The following is a 20440-nucleotide window of genomic DNA, read 5'->3' on the forward strand; positions in this document are numbered from 1 at the left end:
CCGTATGGATCATATTTATGATGGATGGATGCATTAAATTTGGCTTCAAAACACGCCCCCCGTTCACTACCACTATAAATCTTTGCTTTTGGCTGAAATAAGATATTCATATACACATAGGATGGCTTGAGAGTGCCCAGGTGAACAAAAAAAAAGTACATTTCTATAATATACTTAAAGTGCTCCATTTTTGTGCATTAATTTTGTACTTGATATACTAAAAATTCTTCTATAGTACTTCTTAAGAACATCTTAAGTGTAATATGAACTAGATAGTATATTAAAAGCACTTTAGTTCATATTTCATGCCGTCTCAAAATAGTACAGTTGAGTACACTTAAGATGATCTTAAGAAGTACTAAAGAAGAATTTTTAGTATATTAAGTACAAAAATAGTGCACGAAAATAGAGCACTTTAAGTATATTATAGAAATGTACTTTTTTTTTTTTTCACCTGGATGAGTAAATCATGGAACATTTTTCATTTTTGTGTGAACTCTCCCTTTAAAAGCATAATTGCAATGTACATTTAAAAGAGTCTTTATTACAAAAATCACATTTAATTAATATTGCTGTTCATATTCCTATATAAATTAAAGTGTAAAATACCCCAAAATATTTGAATTTAAATAATCTGGTAATGCTTTTCTGTCTGGATTTTAAGGTGTTTTTAAGGTGTTTATTGGTTCTTTTAACATTGAAATTAGAAGAAAAAAAAATAAAAACATGTCCTTTCTGATTTGTTTTACCCATAAATACATTTGTTTAACTAAGACAGCATTCATAAAGAAAACTAAGCAAAAAGTAAAACAAAACAGTCGTTATATTGAAATCCAGTGTCCGTCTTTCTACAACTCAAATTTCTCCCTCTAATTTGGTCCCCTCTAGTCTGAGGTCTGCATCATTCCTGCCCACAGTGAAAAGGCTGATGACAGCAAGCAGAGCGGCGAGCATCATCCCCGCACAGCCAGCAAACATGTGTCTGGTGCCACTGCCAGCCTCGCCCGCACCGGCCCCCGACACTTCCCCGTGAAGGGCCAGCAGCCCCAGGCAAGCCAGGAGGTGAAGAGGCAAGCGAAACCAAGCCAGCACGGCAGCTCTGCGTTCCATGGGAACCACGCGGCCCTGAAGAAAACTTACGGCCGGGAAATAAAGCCCGCAGGCTAGTTCGAGCAGAAGGAAGGCGAGAAGAGATTCTCTCGGTCGGGGCTGGCCGGGCACAGTGGAGAACGTCAGCATAAAGAAGGAGAAGAAAGCTAGTAGAACGGCTAAGCAGAGCAGGTGACCCGGCTGGAGACGATACGGGGCCGACGTGGCAAGTCGGAAAAGCGTGGAGCCAGCCAAGCTGGCCGCCATCAGACTGGAAAAAATTATTCCTAGCGGTGGGCCGTGTGGGTCCAGTACAGGAGTCCAAAGAAAAACAAATATATAGAGAACACTTTCAAAAAGTGCCTGAACGCCACCCAAAAGCATAACGCGGCGGTCTGACAGCAAGCAGCGCAGGCCGTCCACACAGCTACGCCAGAAACGGGCCCGTGTTGACATTTGTAACTTGGGGGCGTTTAGAGGGTTGAGAAGGGGGGCGTTCTTGTCTCCGTGTGCGCCCTCCTGTCCGTCCTCCTGACCCCATTCGGACAGCACAAACCAGGCACAGGCGCCAAGGCTTGGGATCGCCAAAAGAAACGGAGCGACCGGACCCAGTCCAAGCCATTCGGCAAACAAATTCGCCACCAGCCCGGCGCCTACTGCCAGTCCGTGATTCCAATTTGCAACTTTACCAAAGGTAACAGGGATCCATTCTTTGGGAAAATCATGGACGTCAACGTGACCGTGCAAATACCAGGCCTCAAAAGTGGTGGTTAGCAGAGAGGTGGACAGGCCTCCTAGAACACGTCCTAGTATGAGCACAAAATAGTCTTGTGACAGCTTGGTGATGCAGCAGATTGAATAGGTCAGGCAGAAGAGGAGACACGTCTGTCTTCGCCCAAGAAACTGTGGTAGCCAGCCGGCCACTGGGGCAAACAGCACGCAAGAAGCCAGACCAAATACATATAGGATGGCGATCTGAGATTCCAGGAAGTTGTAATGTCGGTACAGTTTATAAAGGTAAGGTCCCTGCAGCCAGTCTGCCCAGAGGGCCAGGAGATACGCCTTCAGAAAGAGCTTCTGAAAACGTTGGAAAGCCGGATTGGCGACGGCTGTCTGTGTGGCCTGGAATGAGGTGAGACGACGAGCTGCGATCTCTAAAGCCACGCACAGTCCCAACAAAACTATAAATGCCAGGTATGCTGTCACAAACATGATGGACAGATTTACAGGTGACTGGAGAAATCCTAAATAATCCTAGATCATCATTGTCCTACAGCTCTTGGTCCAGTGAAATGCATGGTTCATCTGCGGAAAGGGGAAAATGAGAAAATGAGTGCATAATAGACCATAAATGTCAAACAAATGTTAATAACAATTATTTAGTACCAAAAAACGTCTTACCAAAAATGACATTCTTCATCATGCGACTTTCAAAACATATCACGCAACTGCTGGATAAACCCAATGGAGAAATCATCATGTCAGACTGACAGCTTGAGTTCTGAAATGAGCCACATGGTCACTATCAATACATTATAGGGTTGTTTATGTTATATGTTATATTTTATATATATATATATATATATATATTATATATATATATATATATATATATATATGTATATATATATATGTATATATATATATATATATATATATATATATATGTATGAGAGAGAGAGAGAAGGAGAGAGAGAGATTCAACTTGACTTGTTGTCTAAGATTTATACACATCCATAACTGTTTGGTTAAAAGCCTTAAATACACCTACCTTACTCCTAACATTATCCTGAAAGGTTTACAAAGTCTTCGCAGATTTTGGGAAATAAAATGCCTTTTCTATGCCATTATTTCCGATGATTTTACAGCATAAATGTCTGCAATATCCGTGTGTGTTTCCGGGTTACTCAAACGTAATGACGCAAAACACACAAAGGACGCCTGAGCGCTTAGCTTATAAATATTAATTACGTATCACGGCGTTGACACGTAGGGCTCTCTGATTGGTTACAAAGCAACGATGACTTTACCAAAGCGGAATTAACGAATTCTTCTGTTGTCAGCCATTAACTGACAATATTAATCGGGGTATGTAGCAGGACGCTCCATCAAGTTTACCAAGCAACGTTGGATTAAGCGACTACTGACTATTTTATTAATATTCAGTTTAAGTTGAAATGCCTTTTCGCTACTGCGAGTGGCCACACGATGTCACTATAACACCGTTGACTATGTAAAACAAAGTCTTGAATAATTTTATGGATGAGATCTGGAATGGCTCTTAGATTAGCTAAAGACAATGCTCAATACCACTAAAACATGATAGCTTCTACAAATACGTTTTTAAAGCATAAGAATTAGAAAAATACATTAAATCTGGCTTCATGCATGTGTTTGAACTGATTCTGATAGAAATAAAGACTAAACTGTAGCCTATGCTTTTCCAGTGTCCTGAATTAAAGTGGATTAAGTGAGTCTGTTTGACAACCAAAACGTGACTGACATTTTTAGGCCAGTTACAATTATTTCTACATCACTCTGAAAATCTCCTGACATAGTCTGCTGAGGAAAGGCATGACAACAATTAATGGTTTGTCAACTTAGTTTATCTTTAGAGAGCATAAAGCATGCATTTATGCTGCAATGTGTTACAGCGGGCAAAGGCTGCATTTATTTGATCAAAAATGTAATAAAAACATTGCAATGTAAAATAACTCTTTTCTATTTTAACATACTTTAAAGTATAATTTATTTCTGTGATGGCAAAGCTGAATTTTTAGCATCATTACTCCAGTCTTCAGTGTCACATGATCCTTCTAATATGCTGATTTGCTGCTCAAGAAATATTTCTTATGTTGAAAACCGTTTTTGCTGATTTTTTATTTTTTTTGGATACTATGATATACTACCAGTTTGAGGTGAGATTTACTTTTATTCATCAATAATGCATTAAAAAAAGTGACATTAAAGACATGCTACAAAAGATTTCTATTTTTAAATAAATGCAGTTCATTGAAAAAAAGGTATCATGGTTTCCACAAAAATATTTAACGGTTTTCAATAATAATATGAACCATTTAGCACCAATAAAATTACAGTATTTTTCATAAATTATGACTGTTTTTACTGTATTTAAAAAAAAAATAAAAATTAACAGGTAGAGTGTGTGTGTGCATAGCTTTAAAAATGAAAAACAGACAACATCAGAATAGATAATCTTGTATTTATATTGGTTCTACAGAAGAAAACAATTTACAAAATATACATTACCTTATAATTGAATAACTTTATCGGCCATAATAAATCAACTCGACTGATCAAATCAACCACATGGCAGTCCAAAATGCCTTCTTGACATGCTTTGTGATCTCAGTAAAGGCTGTACAGATACTGTGCTGGTGCCAGAAGTTCAGGGGCTCTTTCTCACAACAGTCCATTGCTTACAAATGCCTCGTCTCAGTCAAACACACAACTGCGAATCCTTCATTCTCTGAACAGGCAGTTAAATCAGTGGAACTGTGCAATACTTTCAGTAAGAAAACAAGAAAACATAACATGCATAGGAGAGAATGCTGGTTTTGTATCCCTAGATTCAGATATATTCTTAAAGGAGAATGTGTGGAAATATACTTTGACATGCTGTATTCAGCTTGATGATAATAAAAAAGCAAACGAAAAAATATGACAGTTTTATCTAATCTCGAAAGTGAAATGACATTTAAAAAGTTAATCTCCTTTAATTAAATGTTGAACACTAACACAGGTGATAAATGTATTCTTTATTGTCTTTAACTGAAGTTTTAATGTGATGTAACTGTATGAGTGATATCTATGGCTTATGTACATGGTATTTCTGTCCCTTTCTCAAACATACAGGCACATATACTGACACAATTGGCTTTAAATGGTCCCTAAAATTACCTTTCTACTGTATATATGGTGTATTTGACTAAATACTTTGTATTTCAGTTTGCAGGCAGTAGAGAGGAATGACCCGTTTTTTGGTCTTCAAAAGTTCTGTGGTAAGCTTATATATCATGATGATGATGATGATGATGATGATGATGATATGACTGGCAAAACTTCCCCTCGGATAAATATAATCGACAATGCTCTCGAGGCGAGCCGAACAGAAGGGCAATGCATGTATGAAAATGATCCGTGAAAGCTTAAATGGAGATATAGTCTTGTTTAGAGCTTGCTGAGAGCCATCTGTTCATTGTGTTCCTCATTAACACGCATCTTAACGAATGGTTCCTATGGGAACATGCTCAACATCTCTCCCTAAATGAGCAGTCTTTCACTTAACCAGGAAAGGTGTTCTCTGATTGGCCAGTCGTGGCCTTTGGTTGAGTTCCAGCTGCAGCGAGAGATAGCTCAGGGATCGATACGGAAGGCCAGCAGTTTGTCGGAGTGAAGGTTGTTGAGGGTGCGCAGGTCTGGAAGACGCAGGAGCAGTTTGGGAAAGAGGGAGTTGTTGTCGGGACGGCGACGGGTGACTAAGGTGCGCAGCGCTCGGATGAGTCCTTCCTGTAACTGTTCGACAGCCACAAAATCCGAAATGCCAGAGCAATCTGTGGATAAATGAAAATGAATATTTAGAATAAATTATAAAAGATTATAAATAAATTGTTCATATATATATATATATATATATATATATATATATATATATATATATATATAGTTATATATAGTTATATATAGTTACCTTATCTGTTACTGATAAAAACAAATTCTGTATTGTACAATATTATATATTTAATCGTGCATATATACGCATATTCATTTCCCTTATTTTTACATTAAGATTATCTCTTCCATAAAATAATTTAATAACACTGTTGTGTTATATGTTATCTTTTAGAAATTCTCAAAATGAATATACTTTTTTTTATTATTGTACATTTTATCAAAGTCAGTGTGGTTCACTGTTGTTTTGAACCCCCTTGATTTTTATTTTATTGATATAAACTGTTGATAAATTCTCCAAAATATTTTATACCGGTTTGGAACTACATGAAAATTGTGTTTTAACGGTGTTATTTTAAAATAATAATTTTTACTATTTATCTGACATTTATCGGTTATAGGCTATAACACAAATAATAATAATAATCTTAATATTGGATCTAATATGCATCGTTATTATAATAAATTAGTTGGGATGCACCGATATGAAGATTTTGGCCGATACGGATAACCGATAATTCTTTATACTTGAAAGCCGATAACGATATATTTGCCAATAAATTTTAATATAATTTTTAATATAAAATTTTCATTATAATCTTATGTAGCCTATATAACAGACTTGCACTTAACTGTATTTTCCTTTTTGAAGTGTTTCCAATCATATTTCAAGCAATTCAAAACCATCATGGTTAACAGTGGACAAGTGTCTCAGCTGGAGGAAATAATCCATTATTTATCGGCTTTAATATATCAGCTAAATTTTCTTATCGGGCCGATAATGATAACGTTAAAAATGAACATATATCGGCCGATACCGATATGGTGGCCGATATATTGTGCATCCCTAATATTAAGTTCAAATCGCTAACACTAAGCATGAGCAATAATTATATACTGTCTCTCACACAGGCTTGTCCACTGAACACATACCCTGTTATGCATGCCATAGCAAATAGCACTAAATAACAAATGAATCTGTGTTGCTCTTACCTGCAGAAACCAGCACTACAGCCATGAAGAGTGCCATCTCATCTGACTCCAGGCCCAGAGAGCTCAGCTTGGAACTGAACTCAAACATGGCATCCAACAAGGAGCCCATACCCAGACCCCTAAGGGTGCCCAGTGGGTATGTTTGCCCATTAAGAAAAGTCACTGATCTTTCCTTGTGGTTGAACAGTGAGCAAAACCTCACCATAAGCACCTGCAAAGGGCAACAAGATAAGATGGAGGTGAAAAGACTAACCCAGTGCATTTTTCACTCTCAAAAAAATACAACAAGTTAGCATTTTGTAGGTTAACATCCCTAAGGGTTAACACTGCACCACTATTGCTGTGTTTGTTTTAAGTGATCTGACATGTCAACCTTTGGCTTAACCAATGGCATGAGTTTGAATTAGGACGAATTGGGAAATCTGTTTGGGTAGTGCGTCTTTAATGCTAATAAAACGTCAGGAGAATTACAAGGGTTATGAAATCAATACCTGGAAAGTGCCCGCTTTGAGCAACATGACTTGATCATGCTGGCAGAGCTCCTGGAAGCCTGGAATGCCCTTTGCGAACTCGACCACTTCACGTACAGCCGGCGTGAAGCATTGTGAGAAAGACTCCCACACCTGCTGACTGGAAGTGCCAGGTGCTGACACAGGGCATGCGTTCAGTGGACAGGCCTATGAGAGAGACAGTATATAATATTTTTATGAGCACATATGCGAATTCATTTATTGATCTACTCTTGTATTTTGATCTTAAATTATCCTTACAAATGTAATATTGCTGCTATAATGAAACACTCTCATTATTTATAACCAGTGCTTGGTAGTAGCTGATTATATATAAACTAGTGCTGTTAATCGAATCCAAAATAAAAGTTTGTGTTTACATAATTTATGTGTGTGTAGTGTATATTTATTATATAAATATAAATGCACACACATACATGTATATATTTAAGAAATATTTTATATATTTATATAAAATGTATATTATACAAATATAAATACTTTATATATAAATATATTTTTGTTAAATATATACATGAAGGTGCGTGTATTTACATATACATAAATATACACAGTACACACACATATATTATGTAAACACAAACTTTTATTTTGGATGCGATTAATTGTTTGACAGCACTAATATAAACTGCATCACTTAATCAGATTCCAAAATTTATAAACTTGTAATTAGATTATATTATGTTTTAAAATACTCATCATCAGACCACAGTTAATTTTATTAATTAAATGATTACTAAATATTCAGAAAATGGCAGCAAATTATTCATAATTCATTGATTCTCCCCAATTCTTCTTTTTTATCTATTACATTTTCTAGTCTAAAAAAGATTATTGCTTATCTATGTTCTGAATGTTTTGTGGAATTGCACACACAGACAGATTTAAACTTTTTTTCTTTTAATTTAACATTTTTAAGATTTAATTAATTATTAGCTGACCCCAGTTCAGGAAACCCTGACATAAATGTAACATTTAATGCACTTTATGTTTTTGATCATAAAGAATGGCATAAATATTCTTTGTATTTTTGTCAATATGGTACAAGATTTAGCTATTAAAAATCAATGTGTTAAATGTGTTAGGTCAAAAGTAATCTAAACGTAATCAAAGAGTAGTCTGATTATATTATCTAAAATAGATTACTAACTACAAATTTCATGATGAAATGTAATGGGCTACAATTTGTAAGTAATCTACCATGCACTTAACATGATATTAATATTTCAAAACATTCCTCACCAGCACTTTGGAGCCAGCAGGCAACTTAAACGGACAGGAGGCCTGGCTTTGGGAGTCGCCGGTCACGTAGCTGTTGTAATCGGCGTGAGTGGGTTGTGAGGGCAGGTTTACACTAGACTGGGAGTTATTTTGGCTGAATGAAGGAGCGTAGCTGTACCGACTGTTGTCCACCAATGAGACCGGGCATTTTCTGTCGCTGGAAGCAACTGGGCAGCGAGGCGGGGTCGAGAAGCTTTCATGGGTAGTTGCGTGGTACCCTGCGAGAGGGTTCGCACGAGGATAGTTGCTGTCCTGAGAAGGGTTGTTTTGAAAGGTGCTCGTTCTGCCGTTGGTGTTCATGTTGCCCGCACGCTTGTTTAGGTGGTCCTGCGTGTTTGTGAAGATGTCCTGGTAGGTTCGGGATAAGGAACCAATGGCCTCTTTGGATTGGTTCTCGCTGGGGCTGGGAGGAGGTTCACGTGGTGGGGAGGTTTCCATGCCCATGGTGGACGATTCGTTGAGGCTGTTCATGTAGCTCTGCATCTCGTCCAAAAGTCGCTGCTTCTCTCGTTTAGGGATGCGGCCGAAACGCACAGCTAAGGGTCAGAGAGAGAAACAACAGTCACAATTTGTTTTCTAAATAAATGTATTTGCAATTATTGTGCCTGCTTCATCTGTGCATGTTCTTTTAAAGAAAAAAATTGTAATGTTTAATGTTTTATCAACTTTTAGTTCCATGTTAAAGGGAAAGTTTACCCAAAACTGAATAGAAAAGTCTGTCATTATTCACTCACCATCATGTTGTTCCAAACCAGTGTGACTTTCTTTCTTTTGTGAAACACAAAATAAGGTATTTTGGAGAATTTTTCCAACTGTTTGGCCATACAATGAAAGCCAGTGGGGACCAAAACAACATTAAACCCCAAAACAGCATTGAACCCCTTCTCTTTCATTGTATTTTACAAAATATCTTTCATGTTCAAAAGAAGAAAGAAAGTCAGGTTGAGTAAATAATGACAGAGTTTTCATTTGTGGGTGTACTATCCCTTTAAATGCATTGTGAATTTTCATTTCATGTTGTCTTTAAATTTGAGACAAAATAAACATCTGGGATGTATTAAAGACAATTAATCTGAAATTGAGTAGTCAAACGCCATGTTAAAAATACAAACTACTGCATTTACTATGCAAATGTCTGATAAACCAGCCCATTAAGAGATCCTGCTGCTCAGTAATCAAAATGTCCATGACCCATTTCTTTTATAATAAAGTACATAGTGCTATCAGAAATGTCCTAGTGTGAAAAAAATATTTTCAGAAAATTGCTTTGGAAGCTTTTGATTAGCACAGTCACTGTGTAAGAGACATCCATTACTGACAACAGTATGCTGAATTTGTGGTCGTTGTGGTGTAAAATATAGATGAACATTAAATGTGTCAGTGCTGTTTTCGATGCTTTCGCATCTTTTACAAGCCCCTCACTCATTTCTCCAACACCACCCCTCCTCTAAGAAAATCTGTCAGCTGTTGAGTCTAAAAATAGCACCATTGCTACCATATGTTAACTCCCCCCACTCTTCATCTCTCTCTCCTCCACTACCTCCCCTTCCTATCTTCATCCCTATGCTACTCTCACTCCACTCCGTAAGTAGGGCAGTGGGTCAGGCAGAACTTGATGACAATGCCACGGTAATTGGGAGAGAAACTAATGACTGTGATAAAGAGAAGAGAAGAGAAGAGAAGAGAAGAGAAGAGAAGAGAAGAGAAGAGAAGAGAAGAGAAGAGAAGAGAAGAGAAGAGAAGAGAAGAGAAGAGAAGAGAAGAGAAGAGAACTGTAGATGTAAGGGTTTGTGATACATCCTGGGTTTACCAGATGTGAGAAGGATGCTCCATATATCATATATGTCTCACAACACCTGTGTATAAGAACATGAACCAAGAACGGCAGGGAACATCTTTTTCACTTTTCTGCAACTAACATGCATTGGTTGCATGATAAATAGGGTTTTACACCATTCAGAATTGAATTGAAAATGGCTATTAAATTGCAATTCAATTCCTGAATTGGGGTAGCAAATTAAAATGAACTGGAATTCAAAGAAATTCAAAACTTTGAATGTTGGCTTGACAACGCCTTATTTTAAATGTATTTAAAAAGTTTAATGCAACACTTCATTTCCCAGAATGCATTGCCTGTGGTGAATTTCTTTCAATTGCAATTCAGTAAATTCCTCTTTTTGTCATTCCATTTCCCAGCCAGCAACAATAGTGTCGGCCCAGATCCGGCCCACATCTGGTATGTGTGGATTACATGTGGACCAGATGTGGGCCGGATCTGGGCAGACACTATGTTGCTGTCAGGGTTAAAATTCTAATTCAGTTTCCTGTGGGGTGTGGGTTGAACCAGAATTCGGTTTAAAAAACGTTGGTATGAATCTGACTACAAAAGTTCATCCTGTGAAAAACAATGTGTGACACATATAGCTCCAGAGCGCTGCACTGATTACTTGTCTGCGCAACAGCAAGATCATAGCGGAAGTGAAACCATGCCGGCCCATCGTGTCAAACCAAACATCTGTTTGTATCACACAACCAAAATTAAACAACTGACTGCAGTGAAGTGAAGTGAAATCAGGGCGTCTGCTTTATTGTGGTATTTGAGGCAGTTAAATGAGGTTTTCCTGTTTGTGCATGAGAATCTGTCAGAGAAACAGGTTTCTAGGTTGTGGGCTCTAGCACTTTCAGGAACTATGGTAAAAAATGACTGTTTACCTCCCTCATTTTGCACCCAATGGACTCATTTCTTTTGGTGCCATCTTAGAACAACATCCAGTGCAATCCGCTATCACAGCCAACCCTACATTTTCATGCACATCTGATAAACACTGTGTTAAATGCTGCTGAGAACCTGACAGAAGTCAAACCCAGCTTAAATAGGTCACAATGTACGAGCATAATATGGGTGTCAGTTTATTTTGCCAAATTTTCTAAAAACGTTAATCAGATTTATTTTCCATTCCAGTGTTATTTAAGGTTAAATCACAGCTGAAGGCAAAAGGATGAGGCATTGTTCTTCTGAAGAGTTCAGATGTGTGGCTGTTTCTGCATCCCTTGCTTAATTTTTGCTGCAGCACAACATTAATTGCTGAGGATGTTATAAGGCCATGAGCGTGGTAATCAAGTCGCCCGCGTTCCAATTTCTCAAAATAATTCCTGTATTTGCTGCAGTTTTCCAGATGACAGATAGCTTCAGGGACTGCGTGACTCCATCCCTCATAAATCATTGTCTCTAGGAGGGATTGGGAGGCAGAGCTTAGGGAACGTGTGAGGGGGAAGGGTAAACCGATGGAGAAAAGGAGGCGAGAAAAGGGAGGGACCACAAAGGGCAAAGCTAGAGATGTAAACGAGTGCACAGCCAAACTAAAAGAAACTTGCTCTCTTGAAAGTTACAGATGGTGCAAGTCTAAAAGAGGAAAGTAGGTTGAGCGGGGCGGGTGCGGTGCTGGCCTGAAGAATGAGATGAAAGTACGACTTTTCGCTTTTTGTCATATGTCAATGACCTGATAACCTCCTAAAATTCTTACCGTCACGGGACATGCCAACAGACAGGCATTTTTTGAAGCGGCAGTGTTGGCAGCGGTTGCGGTTCATGCGCATTATCAGGCAGTTCTCGTTCTTCACGCACATCTTGTAGTTAATGTTCTGCTGAATGCTACGACGGAAAAAGCCCTGCAAAGAACCAAAGACATGCATTATAATAAACCACAATGCTAGAAAAGACTCATATGTTTGTTACTCTCATTCTGTCTTACCTTGCAGCCTTCACATGCATGGACACCATAGTGGAACCCTGATGCAATATCTCCACATACTTTACAAAGGAGCACCATGCCTCCAGTCTCTGCTCAGATAAAGATAGAAACATAGAGTGAATGGGGTCAGGATGTAAAAGAACACAAAGAAGGTGTCCTAAATATTAGGGACTCGTTATTCCTTTGTGAAAGAAGATGCTGACTGAGTGTGTTGTGGGTAATAAAAAGAGAGCCTACTTACTGGTAAACGTGCCAGTGAATCCACAAGGCCTTTTACCGGCGATGGGATGGGAGTAGCTGTGCTGGTTTGAACCTGCCGTGGAGTTATTGTAGATTTCAGGGAACTGAAAGACCAATTTTGGAGATGGTGGCGTTCCAATACTTCCTTGCTGCTTGAGGGCCCCAATCTCAGTGAAGGTGACCTCCTCTGGTGAAGAGGGCTGGGAGTGAGAGGATGGAGACTGGGTTTGATAGCCACTAGAGGGGCTTCCTGGACTTGGGCAGGCACTGCCATTGGTACCAGCGTAGAGTATCACACTCCCTGTGGAAACACAACAATATATTAAGCCCTGACTGGAAAAAAAATAAAAAATGGAACTTTAGTTAAATGTATTTCGATTAAAGGCATTAACTATGAGCAAGAAAGACATGCTGCTGCTGTACAAGCATTCATGAATCACCCCCATGTGGAGCTGGGGAAGGTGGAGGGTTTCTGAAAACATGCTGCAAACTGCTACAGCAAACAATAGGCAAGAATTTGAATGTTGAGCGACAAGCTCATTGGCTACCTATACAGCGGGAACCAATCGGCTGTGCCCTATAGAGAATGGTTGCAAGCAGATTGGGTTAAGGACTTATGAGCCAGCGCCTTCTAGAATTTCATGACAGAACGTTGTATTTTCATGTGTCCCAATTCATTGGCTAATTTGTAAATCAAATTTGCATTAGCAATAAACAATGATAAATTGAATTGACCCATCTAGAATGAAAATCTTTTTGCACATTTTAATAAAACGATATTTATCAAACCAGCATGTGAGTTGTTTTTGTTGATAAAACAGTCATGCTTTCAAGTCATAAATATATTTCCAGTATTCATTATTTCCTATTTGGCTATTAGAATAACTTCCTTGTGTTTCATCAGCCATATCCTTGGTTCACTACAAATGCCCTATTCTATCATTTTATACGAATCGGTTCAGATCTTTACAAACTGAACATTCAAAATAGACGGTTTTCAGTTTAATGAGCAAGTGGCTGAAATTGGAATACTAGTAAACAACTCTGTCCATTTCTGCCATTTAAAAATATTGAAGAAATAGTAGGAGTGGTATGTTAGTATGTAGTTCTGAATTCAGCCAGTGGGTTTTTGACTCGAGAACTGCTCCGACCGATTCAGTCCGATTAGTTTGTAAATCGACTCAACCGATTGACTGAAAAGCTCTAGTTCAAAAAATGCTGACAACACTATGGCGTGCCTGTTTATTTGCCATCTGTCAGGTAAATATGGTCATTATATGCGTGATATTTCATACAAAAAAAACAAAAAAAAAACGCTTTCAGCACCTTTCAGATGGAGGTGATGTAATAATCTAACTAACTGGGAGTGAGTGAGTTTCCCTCAGTCAGAACGATCTCACGCGCTAAAAATAGCGACAGCTGCACAGCAACATATTTCAGCGTTCCCAATTTGATGAAATAACCTCGGATGTCTTATATGATTTGGTTTTAATAGGCACACGTATTTTGAATAAAACCATTGACTTGTTTTATTTCCATTCCCCCACAGGTTTCTCATTTTCTCCCTCTGGTATTCTGTATCCTCTCCGGTCATGCGCGCAGGATGAGCTGAGACACGGTCTCACGTGTTCACAAGCTCTCCCGCCTCTCCTCTCCAATAATAGCCCTGGCATAGTGCCCCAGCCAAACCGCACAACACCTGACCGCCGCCTCACATGGATTCCTGACACCGTTCCTGCCCAAACTAAATCCGCAGTCTCGTGTAAACAGCTACAACAATCGCGAGTCGCGAGCATCAAAAGCATACATAGGGGGCGCGCACCCGAGGATGCCGTGTCAGCTTTGCGATGATGTTACAGTTCCCACACAGATGTATTGCCCGTGAGATAGCGAGGCAACGAGGAGTCACGTTTTGCTCGAATGTGCACCATGGCTTTCAGTTTGACTTTTTAAACAACCCGAGGACACAATCGGTCAGATCTGGGCCAAGAGAATGCGATTTAGAGCTGCAGTGTTTAAATTGTTTCGGGAATCATATAGTAGTTTTCAATAGGCAAACTGTTTTATTAATGATCATCCCCTAAACAAAATGGTTTTTGCTTGTGAAAATGATGTTGAAGTTGGCCAACTTTTATTATTTGAGGCAGTAGTTCAAGGTGGTTGCTTACAAGAGTCAAAAATAGCCCACCTTATGTCTCTGATGTTCTGATTCCTAGGCTATATGTTCAAGTCCATGTCTAGGGGATTTTTTCTTACCCATTTTGTTCTTCTGGGAATAACTAGACTAGAGTACATTTAATGGGATAGTTGACCTAAAAAAAGGGTCTCTGAACATTTACTCAACCTCGTGTCATTGCAAATGCATACAAGTATCTTTCTTTTGTGGAACACAACATGAGTTCTCTAACAGAATATTCATTAGGGTTGGGAATTGTAAGAAATTTGGGTTCCGCCTAACGATTCCGGTTCCAATTACAGTTACATTAAAATTATTAAAAAACTAATAAAAAAATAGTGGTAAGGAATAGGGTTGGGTATCGTTTGAAGGTTAACGATTCCAATTCTGCTTATCGATTCCGATTCTTATCGATTTCTAATTTCGATTCCAATAAGGTAAAAAAAAACTTAGGTTGAAAAATATTTCATTGTAGCTGAATATAAACAAAAATCAATAGGCTTAAAACGTTTGCCTATGGTTTAAAAATCACTTTTTCTGTGAACGCACTTTGAATGTGTGCGCAGCGCGCGAGTCTTTTGCGCTTGAATGGTTTAAATCACATTAAAATGCAATGGAATCGAAATGCGCATTTTTTATCAAATCCCCGTTTCTTGGAAATTTGGAACCGGTTCCAAAATTAAACCGGTACCCATTCCGAATGTTCAAGCTGCTTTTATTCTGGTGTTCCTGGCTCCACTTTCATTGTATGTTCCTGATTGCTAAATATCTCAACATGAGCAACATGAGGATGAGTAAATGATAACAAAAATTTCCTTTGGTAATGTGTACAATGAGAAATGACAATAGTGTAAATATTTCCTTAAGCAATTTCCCCCTTGCTGTCTTTCAATCTGTGTTTTATGGTTGGAACCCTGGTAAACAAGTTCAAACTACCATGCTGCACTCAGTATTTATTTAGCTCAAGTGTGTTTGTGATCCCTCCACAGGCACGTGCAGCGGGACTTATTATTGACATACTACAGCGCTGGATTTTACAGCCTTGTAATACTGAACCCTACCTGAGCAATGCTATTCAGCCCTGCCCACGCTTAGTAACCCCACTCACATACACAGAAATTATCACACCTGGACGCAAATGTGAGGTCACAGAGGTTAAAGCGACAATGACGTTAAGGATAACAATTGAACGAAACCATACTGTCTGAGGCGCAGCTACCAGTTTCAAATGATTGAAAAACAATCTAAAGCTTTAATTTTATTAATCTGAAGTAGGTAGGTGTGATATCATTTTCTTTGTCCTGCCATTTATGAAAATAACCAGCTTGTAATGTGAGGGACAGTACAGCAGTTTCTACAATGAGCCATGCACATGTCATTGCAAGCCTGTGTAAATTAGGGTCAGTGGAAACACCAGCATTAATTGAAGAATCAGCAGGTCTCCGGCAGCTCTTTGTGAGCTTAGGCAACCCATGCAAACGCTAATCTGCTAGTGAGCAAAGACAAGCGTAGAAACGTGAGGACTTTGCAGGGACAATAATTCCCTCCTCCCTGATCTCAAACACTGGCATGGGTTCCCTCCCTCCCTTGAGGAAAATAGCTGAAATACTCTACCTTGCATGACCGCTGTTTTTGTGCATTTGACTTGATTTAGAGCATCTTGCATTTCTAAGGGTTGGGGATGCAAGAAATTAGTGCATATTCCTATTGTATAAGTAAAATTATTATTAAGAAAAAAGACATGCTTTTACTTTTTTTAAAGCATGCCGTTTGTTTGCTATTGAAGATGTGCTCACTTATCTATAATATTATTTATTAAATGGGTTAATACAGACAGAACTGTCAAAGTGGGTCAAAAGCACATGAACATGAACCATTTAAGGCAAATAATTTTCAAACTAGAGTCCTCCGACCCCCAGGGGGTTCATTAATTATTTACAAATTATAATGAATATTATATATTGAATATATTTTTGTGATAAATACATTATGTTCATATGTCCTTGCAACGTACATATTAAGTATAGTTTGTATTTGGCACTAAGCTGCTTTGAAATAATATTTTATTATGCAAAATGTTATACAAATGCATTTTAATTGAATTTAAAAAAAAGTCTCTTTCTCTGTCTCTACAAAATAAGTTTAATTTTTTTCTTTATTTGTTCTGATTTTAGTGCTGTCTGGCATTTTGCACACATTGTATTAATATATGATAATATAGCACCTGTAATATTTTAATTATAATTGGAGGTCCTTGGCGTAACAAATGTTTAAAAGCCTAACCATAAAACCCTAAAAATCTGTCAAAGCGAACGCAAAATGTACGTTTAGGTCGGGCATTTCGTACAATGCAGAATGTTCTCGTGCTGTCCTGAAGCTGTTTATGCGAACCGCTCCAAAGAAAAAGTTGCATGAGGCGGGAAAACGTGATGAGGCGCTACACTGACGGCATGAAATCGCTGACCCACTGACCAACCTCCCCCTTTCTAACGTATCTGCATCAAAACATAGAACTCACTGAAAAGCGGTGGGGGCGGGGGCGTGGAAATCACGCGCCGCACGCGGCTGAGAGAGCGCATGCACGTGAGGACGATTGTAGGCGCGAGGGATGCGTTCCGTGGGAAGACAGGCGCGCGCAGCGCTCCCACAAGCAAAGCTAAAAGCCTCGCGCCTCTCTTATAACCCAAAAGCGCTATAAAACAGAGCAATATCGAATGATGGGGGGAGGATATGACTGTGTTAAAATGGAACCTCTAATTCACCTCGAATGAACTGGTATTATCTGAGTATGGCTGTATGTGTGATGTGCATTTAATCACTTGGAACATGCTCCAGAGCGCCATAAACGTCTTATGATTTTTATTTTTCACAAAGAATGAAATGAAAGCTTGCCATATAGGCTAATGAAAATAATTCAAGGTCCTGTTGTTGCACAATAGCCTTCAACAGAGATTTCATAAGCGATTTCTAAAGCATCTGAAGTCAGTAGGTTAGTAAACCAAACCATAATTGCCATAGTTCAACACTTTTGCATAAGGGACACAAAGGAAATGGTGCTCTAGTCCTTTTGAAGATGAATGTCGATTCTATTTTTTATCTGATCTGAAACTCCTAAATGACTTTTGATGGTCAGATAAATTTGAGTAATATTTGTTACTTGAATAAAAGCAGTTTATTTTGGTGTTACCATATTAAGCATATTAGGAAACCTGACAACATGTTTATCATATAGCCTACGTTAGAATAGCTCTGCCCCCTCCATATATGTGTGTAATGGAGAGCTGTGCGTGTAAACCATAGGTGTAAACCGTGTAAACCTCCTTGTTAGAGTGCCCGATTCCCATGCCGGCGGACCCGAGTTCGAGTCCCGCTTAGAGCGGGTGGGTTTTTTTACATATGGGCTATAGAAATGGGGATGCTTGACTATATCGGTACCAACCATCAATATTTATTTAATCATTCATTTATTACCAGTATCAGACTGAATCTGCTTATATTGATGTTGATTTTTTTTCATATTACAAGTTTTAAATATACAATACATCAAAATTAAGCCTGACTTCACTTGCAGCATGTGAAGTTTTTTAAAAAAACAAACAGGTATAGATGTATGATACCAAACATCATATTGGTTATTGGACATAAATTTAAAATAATTATCAGTACCTATCAGTCACAATTGCAATATTGCTGCATCCCTAATACAAATCCATGTGGGTTGGATCTAAACTCAAAGTCACATGTATGAGTTGATGTGTAGGCTGTCCCTTTATTTACTTGTTATACACCACAGTCTGTTTCCTTGTTTCCTGTTGTCTACCACTCAAAGGTCATGTGTTCGGATGTTATTATTTCCCTGTCTTTAATGACTTTATGCATCATGTTATTGTGCCTCGTATTTATTTTCAAGGCTTACTGTTGAGTTGAGAGGGTGCGCCAGGCATGAGACAATGTTTCCATCACCTGTTCCGGAACGTGACTGCAGCTTTTATAAATGAATCAGATGTAAATGAACATTGAAGTGGACTTGGTTGACTGAGCCAGCATGTAATTGGCCCTTGGCAAACCTCGGTAATGAACCACTACCCGAATCAGCTTAACCGGTTAACCTCCTTGGATGAGTACAAACTCAAGTAAAGTTAAATTATTACAAACTTTATGAAATATTGCATTAGTTCCCATCATGTTCCTCAAGAGCTCATCAACTTTCCCTGAGTGCTGGGACTGTGAAAGATGTTCTTTTTTTCTATTTAGTTGCATAAACAGTTTGTTTTGAATATATGATTAATGGCCATACTCTAGTTTACACTAGTAAAGTGTGTTGATAAGACGGAGCCAAGTTTGACAGCGCTCTAATCTCTAGCTTGGACCATCTACACGTGAGTTTGTTTTCAAGGCTAGTAGCAGGAAGTTGTCAGCATGCACATGTTTCTAAGCAGAGCAATCCCACAGGGTTTATGACAACAGTTAAGTATGGTAAATTGTATCTCCATCATTTATGTGATTCACACAGTGGAGTAGACTGATACTATATATAGATGCACTTTGTATTCTTTATGCAGCACTGATGCGTCTGCCCAGTGCAATCATCAAAGCATGCCATTGCCTTCAGGACATCTGCTTAGATCATCTATTGCAAACTAGTGTCTATCATATAATTCATTGCAAAAATGTAAAACAGATGAGAATAGTTCATATGCCTGGAATTTACTAAAGTTTTAAACCTTTTCACTGTATTGTGTACAGTTTAATCAGACAAAATCATAATTACACAGCATGAAAATATGCTTAATTATGAACTAAGCATTTGCATGAATTGCCAAAATATTCACAGTGATGATGAATATTTTTCACTTTATTAAGAAGTACAGCAAACCACTGTCACCAATATAATAATAACTTATCAGAACACATAAAATACAACCTAGGAATGCACTTAATTATTTTCATGAAATTATATATATATAATTATCTTTATTTTGTAATATTAGCACAATTACCAGCATCAGTACAACCACAGTTCTATTTTTTCCTATTTAAAATAATACTAATAATAAATATTTGTATTATTATTATTATTATAGGCTATCTCAGTAATAATAACCCTTACCGGAACACACAAAATACAACCTATGAATGCACTAAATTATTTTCATGAAATTATTATTTTTAAAATATTATTATCATTATTTTGTGGTATTAAGCACAATTTCCAGCCTCAATACAACCACTGTTATATTTTTCCTATTTAAAATAATAATTATTATTATAGGCTAAGTAATACTAATGATAATAATAGATAATATCAGCAAGAAGAGGAACCAGAAGAAATGTGTTACTTACCAGGACTGTTATCCATCCTTGATATGCTTTTCAAGATCCTCTGTCTTCAGAATTCTTGTCTTCAAGAAAGTGTGTTTGTGTCAGTCTAAGTCTGGTGAAAGCAGGTAAAAAAGTCACGAAATGCCTGTGCATACAGTGATCAGCGCAAAGAAAGCAGGCAGTATCTCTCGCACAGAGCATTTGGCAGTATCGGTAGAAATAGTCGGTCACAGGTGTGCAGATCCACCTTCCGCGCGCAGCTACCTGTACTGTGTTCTTGATCTAGTATGAAGGACGCATTAGGTGTATGCCTAGTGATGATGTCTCAAGTCTGCTCGCTCATCAGCATCTCTGTGGGACTGTCA

At 38.2% G+C, this 20440-nt stretch overlaps 2 protein-coding genes across 4 annotated transcripts; both read right to left on the reverse strand.

Moving 5' to 3' along the window:
• Window positions 1–574: 574 nt before the first annotated feature.
• On the reverse strand, window positions 575–2996 carry mfsd5 (major facilitator superfamily domain containing 5). Of its 3 annotated transcripts, none has more exons than XM_067371363.1 (3): window positions 2861–2996; window positions 2491–2537; window positions 575–2394 (listed from the first exon to the last, which is right to left on the reverse strand). In XM_067371363.1, the coding sequence occupies exon 3, from the start codon at window positions 2299–2301 to the stop codon at window positions 856–858; it is 1446 nt and encodes a 481-aa protein (XP_067227464.1). In that variant the 5' UTR covers window positions 2302–2394; window positions 2491–2537; window positions 2861–2996; the 3' UTR covers window positions 575–855. The 3 variants fall into 3 exon arrangements, with proteins under 3 accessions (XP_067227464.1, XP_067227463.1, XP_067227462.1); XM_067371362.1 differs by having other exon boundaries at window positions 2491–2540; XM_067371361.1 differs by having other exon boundaries at window positions 2491–2590.
• Window positions 2997–4385: 1389 nt separating this feature from the next.
• nr1d4a (nuclear receptor subfamily 1, group D, member 4a) lies at window positions 4386–20434 on the reverse strand. Its single transcript, XM_067371323.1, has 8 exons — window positions 20097–20434; window positions 12579–12878; window positions 12338–12426; window positions 12110–12254; window positions 8547–9121; window positions 7266–7451; window positions 6775–6985; window positions 4386–5663 (listed from the first exon to the last, which is right to left on the reverse strand). The coding sequence occupies exons 1-8, from the start codon at window positions 20110–20112 to the stop codon at window positions 5467–5469; spliced, it is 1719 nt and encodes a 572-aa protein (XP_067227424.1). The 5' UTR covers window positions 20113–20434; the 3' UTR covers window positions 4386–5466.
• Window positions 20435–20440: the final 6 nt, after the last annotated feature.

The sequence above is a fragment of the Chanodichthys erythropterus genome, chromosome 20 (genome assembly GCF_024489055.1).
Source record: "Chanodichthys erythropterus isolate Z2021 chromosome 20, ASM2448905v1, whole genome shotgun sequence".
In the NCBI taxonomy this organism is placed as follows: domain Eukaryota; kingdom Metazoa; phylum Chordata; class Actinopteri; order Cypriniformes; family Xenocyprididae; genus Chanodichthys; species Chanodichthys erythropterus.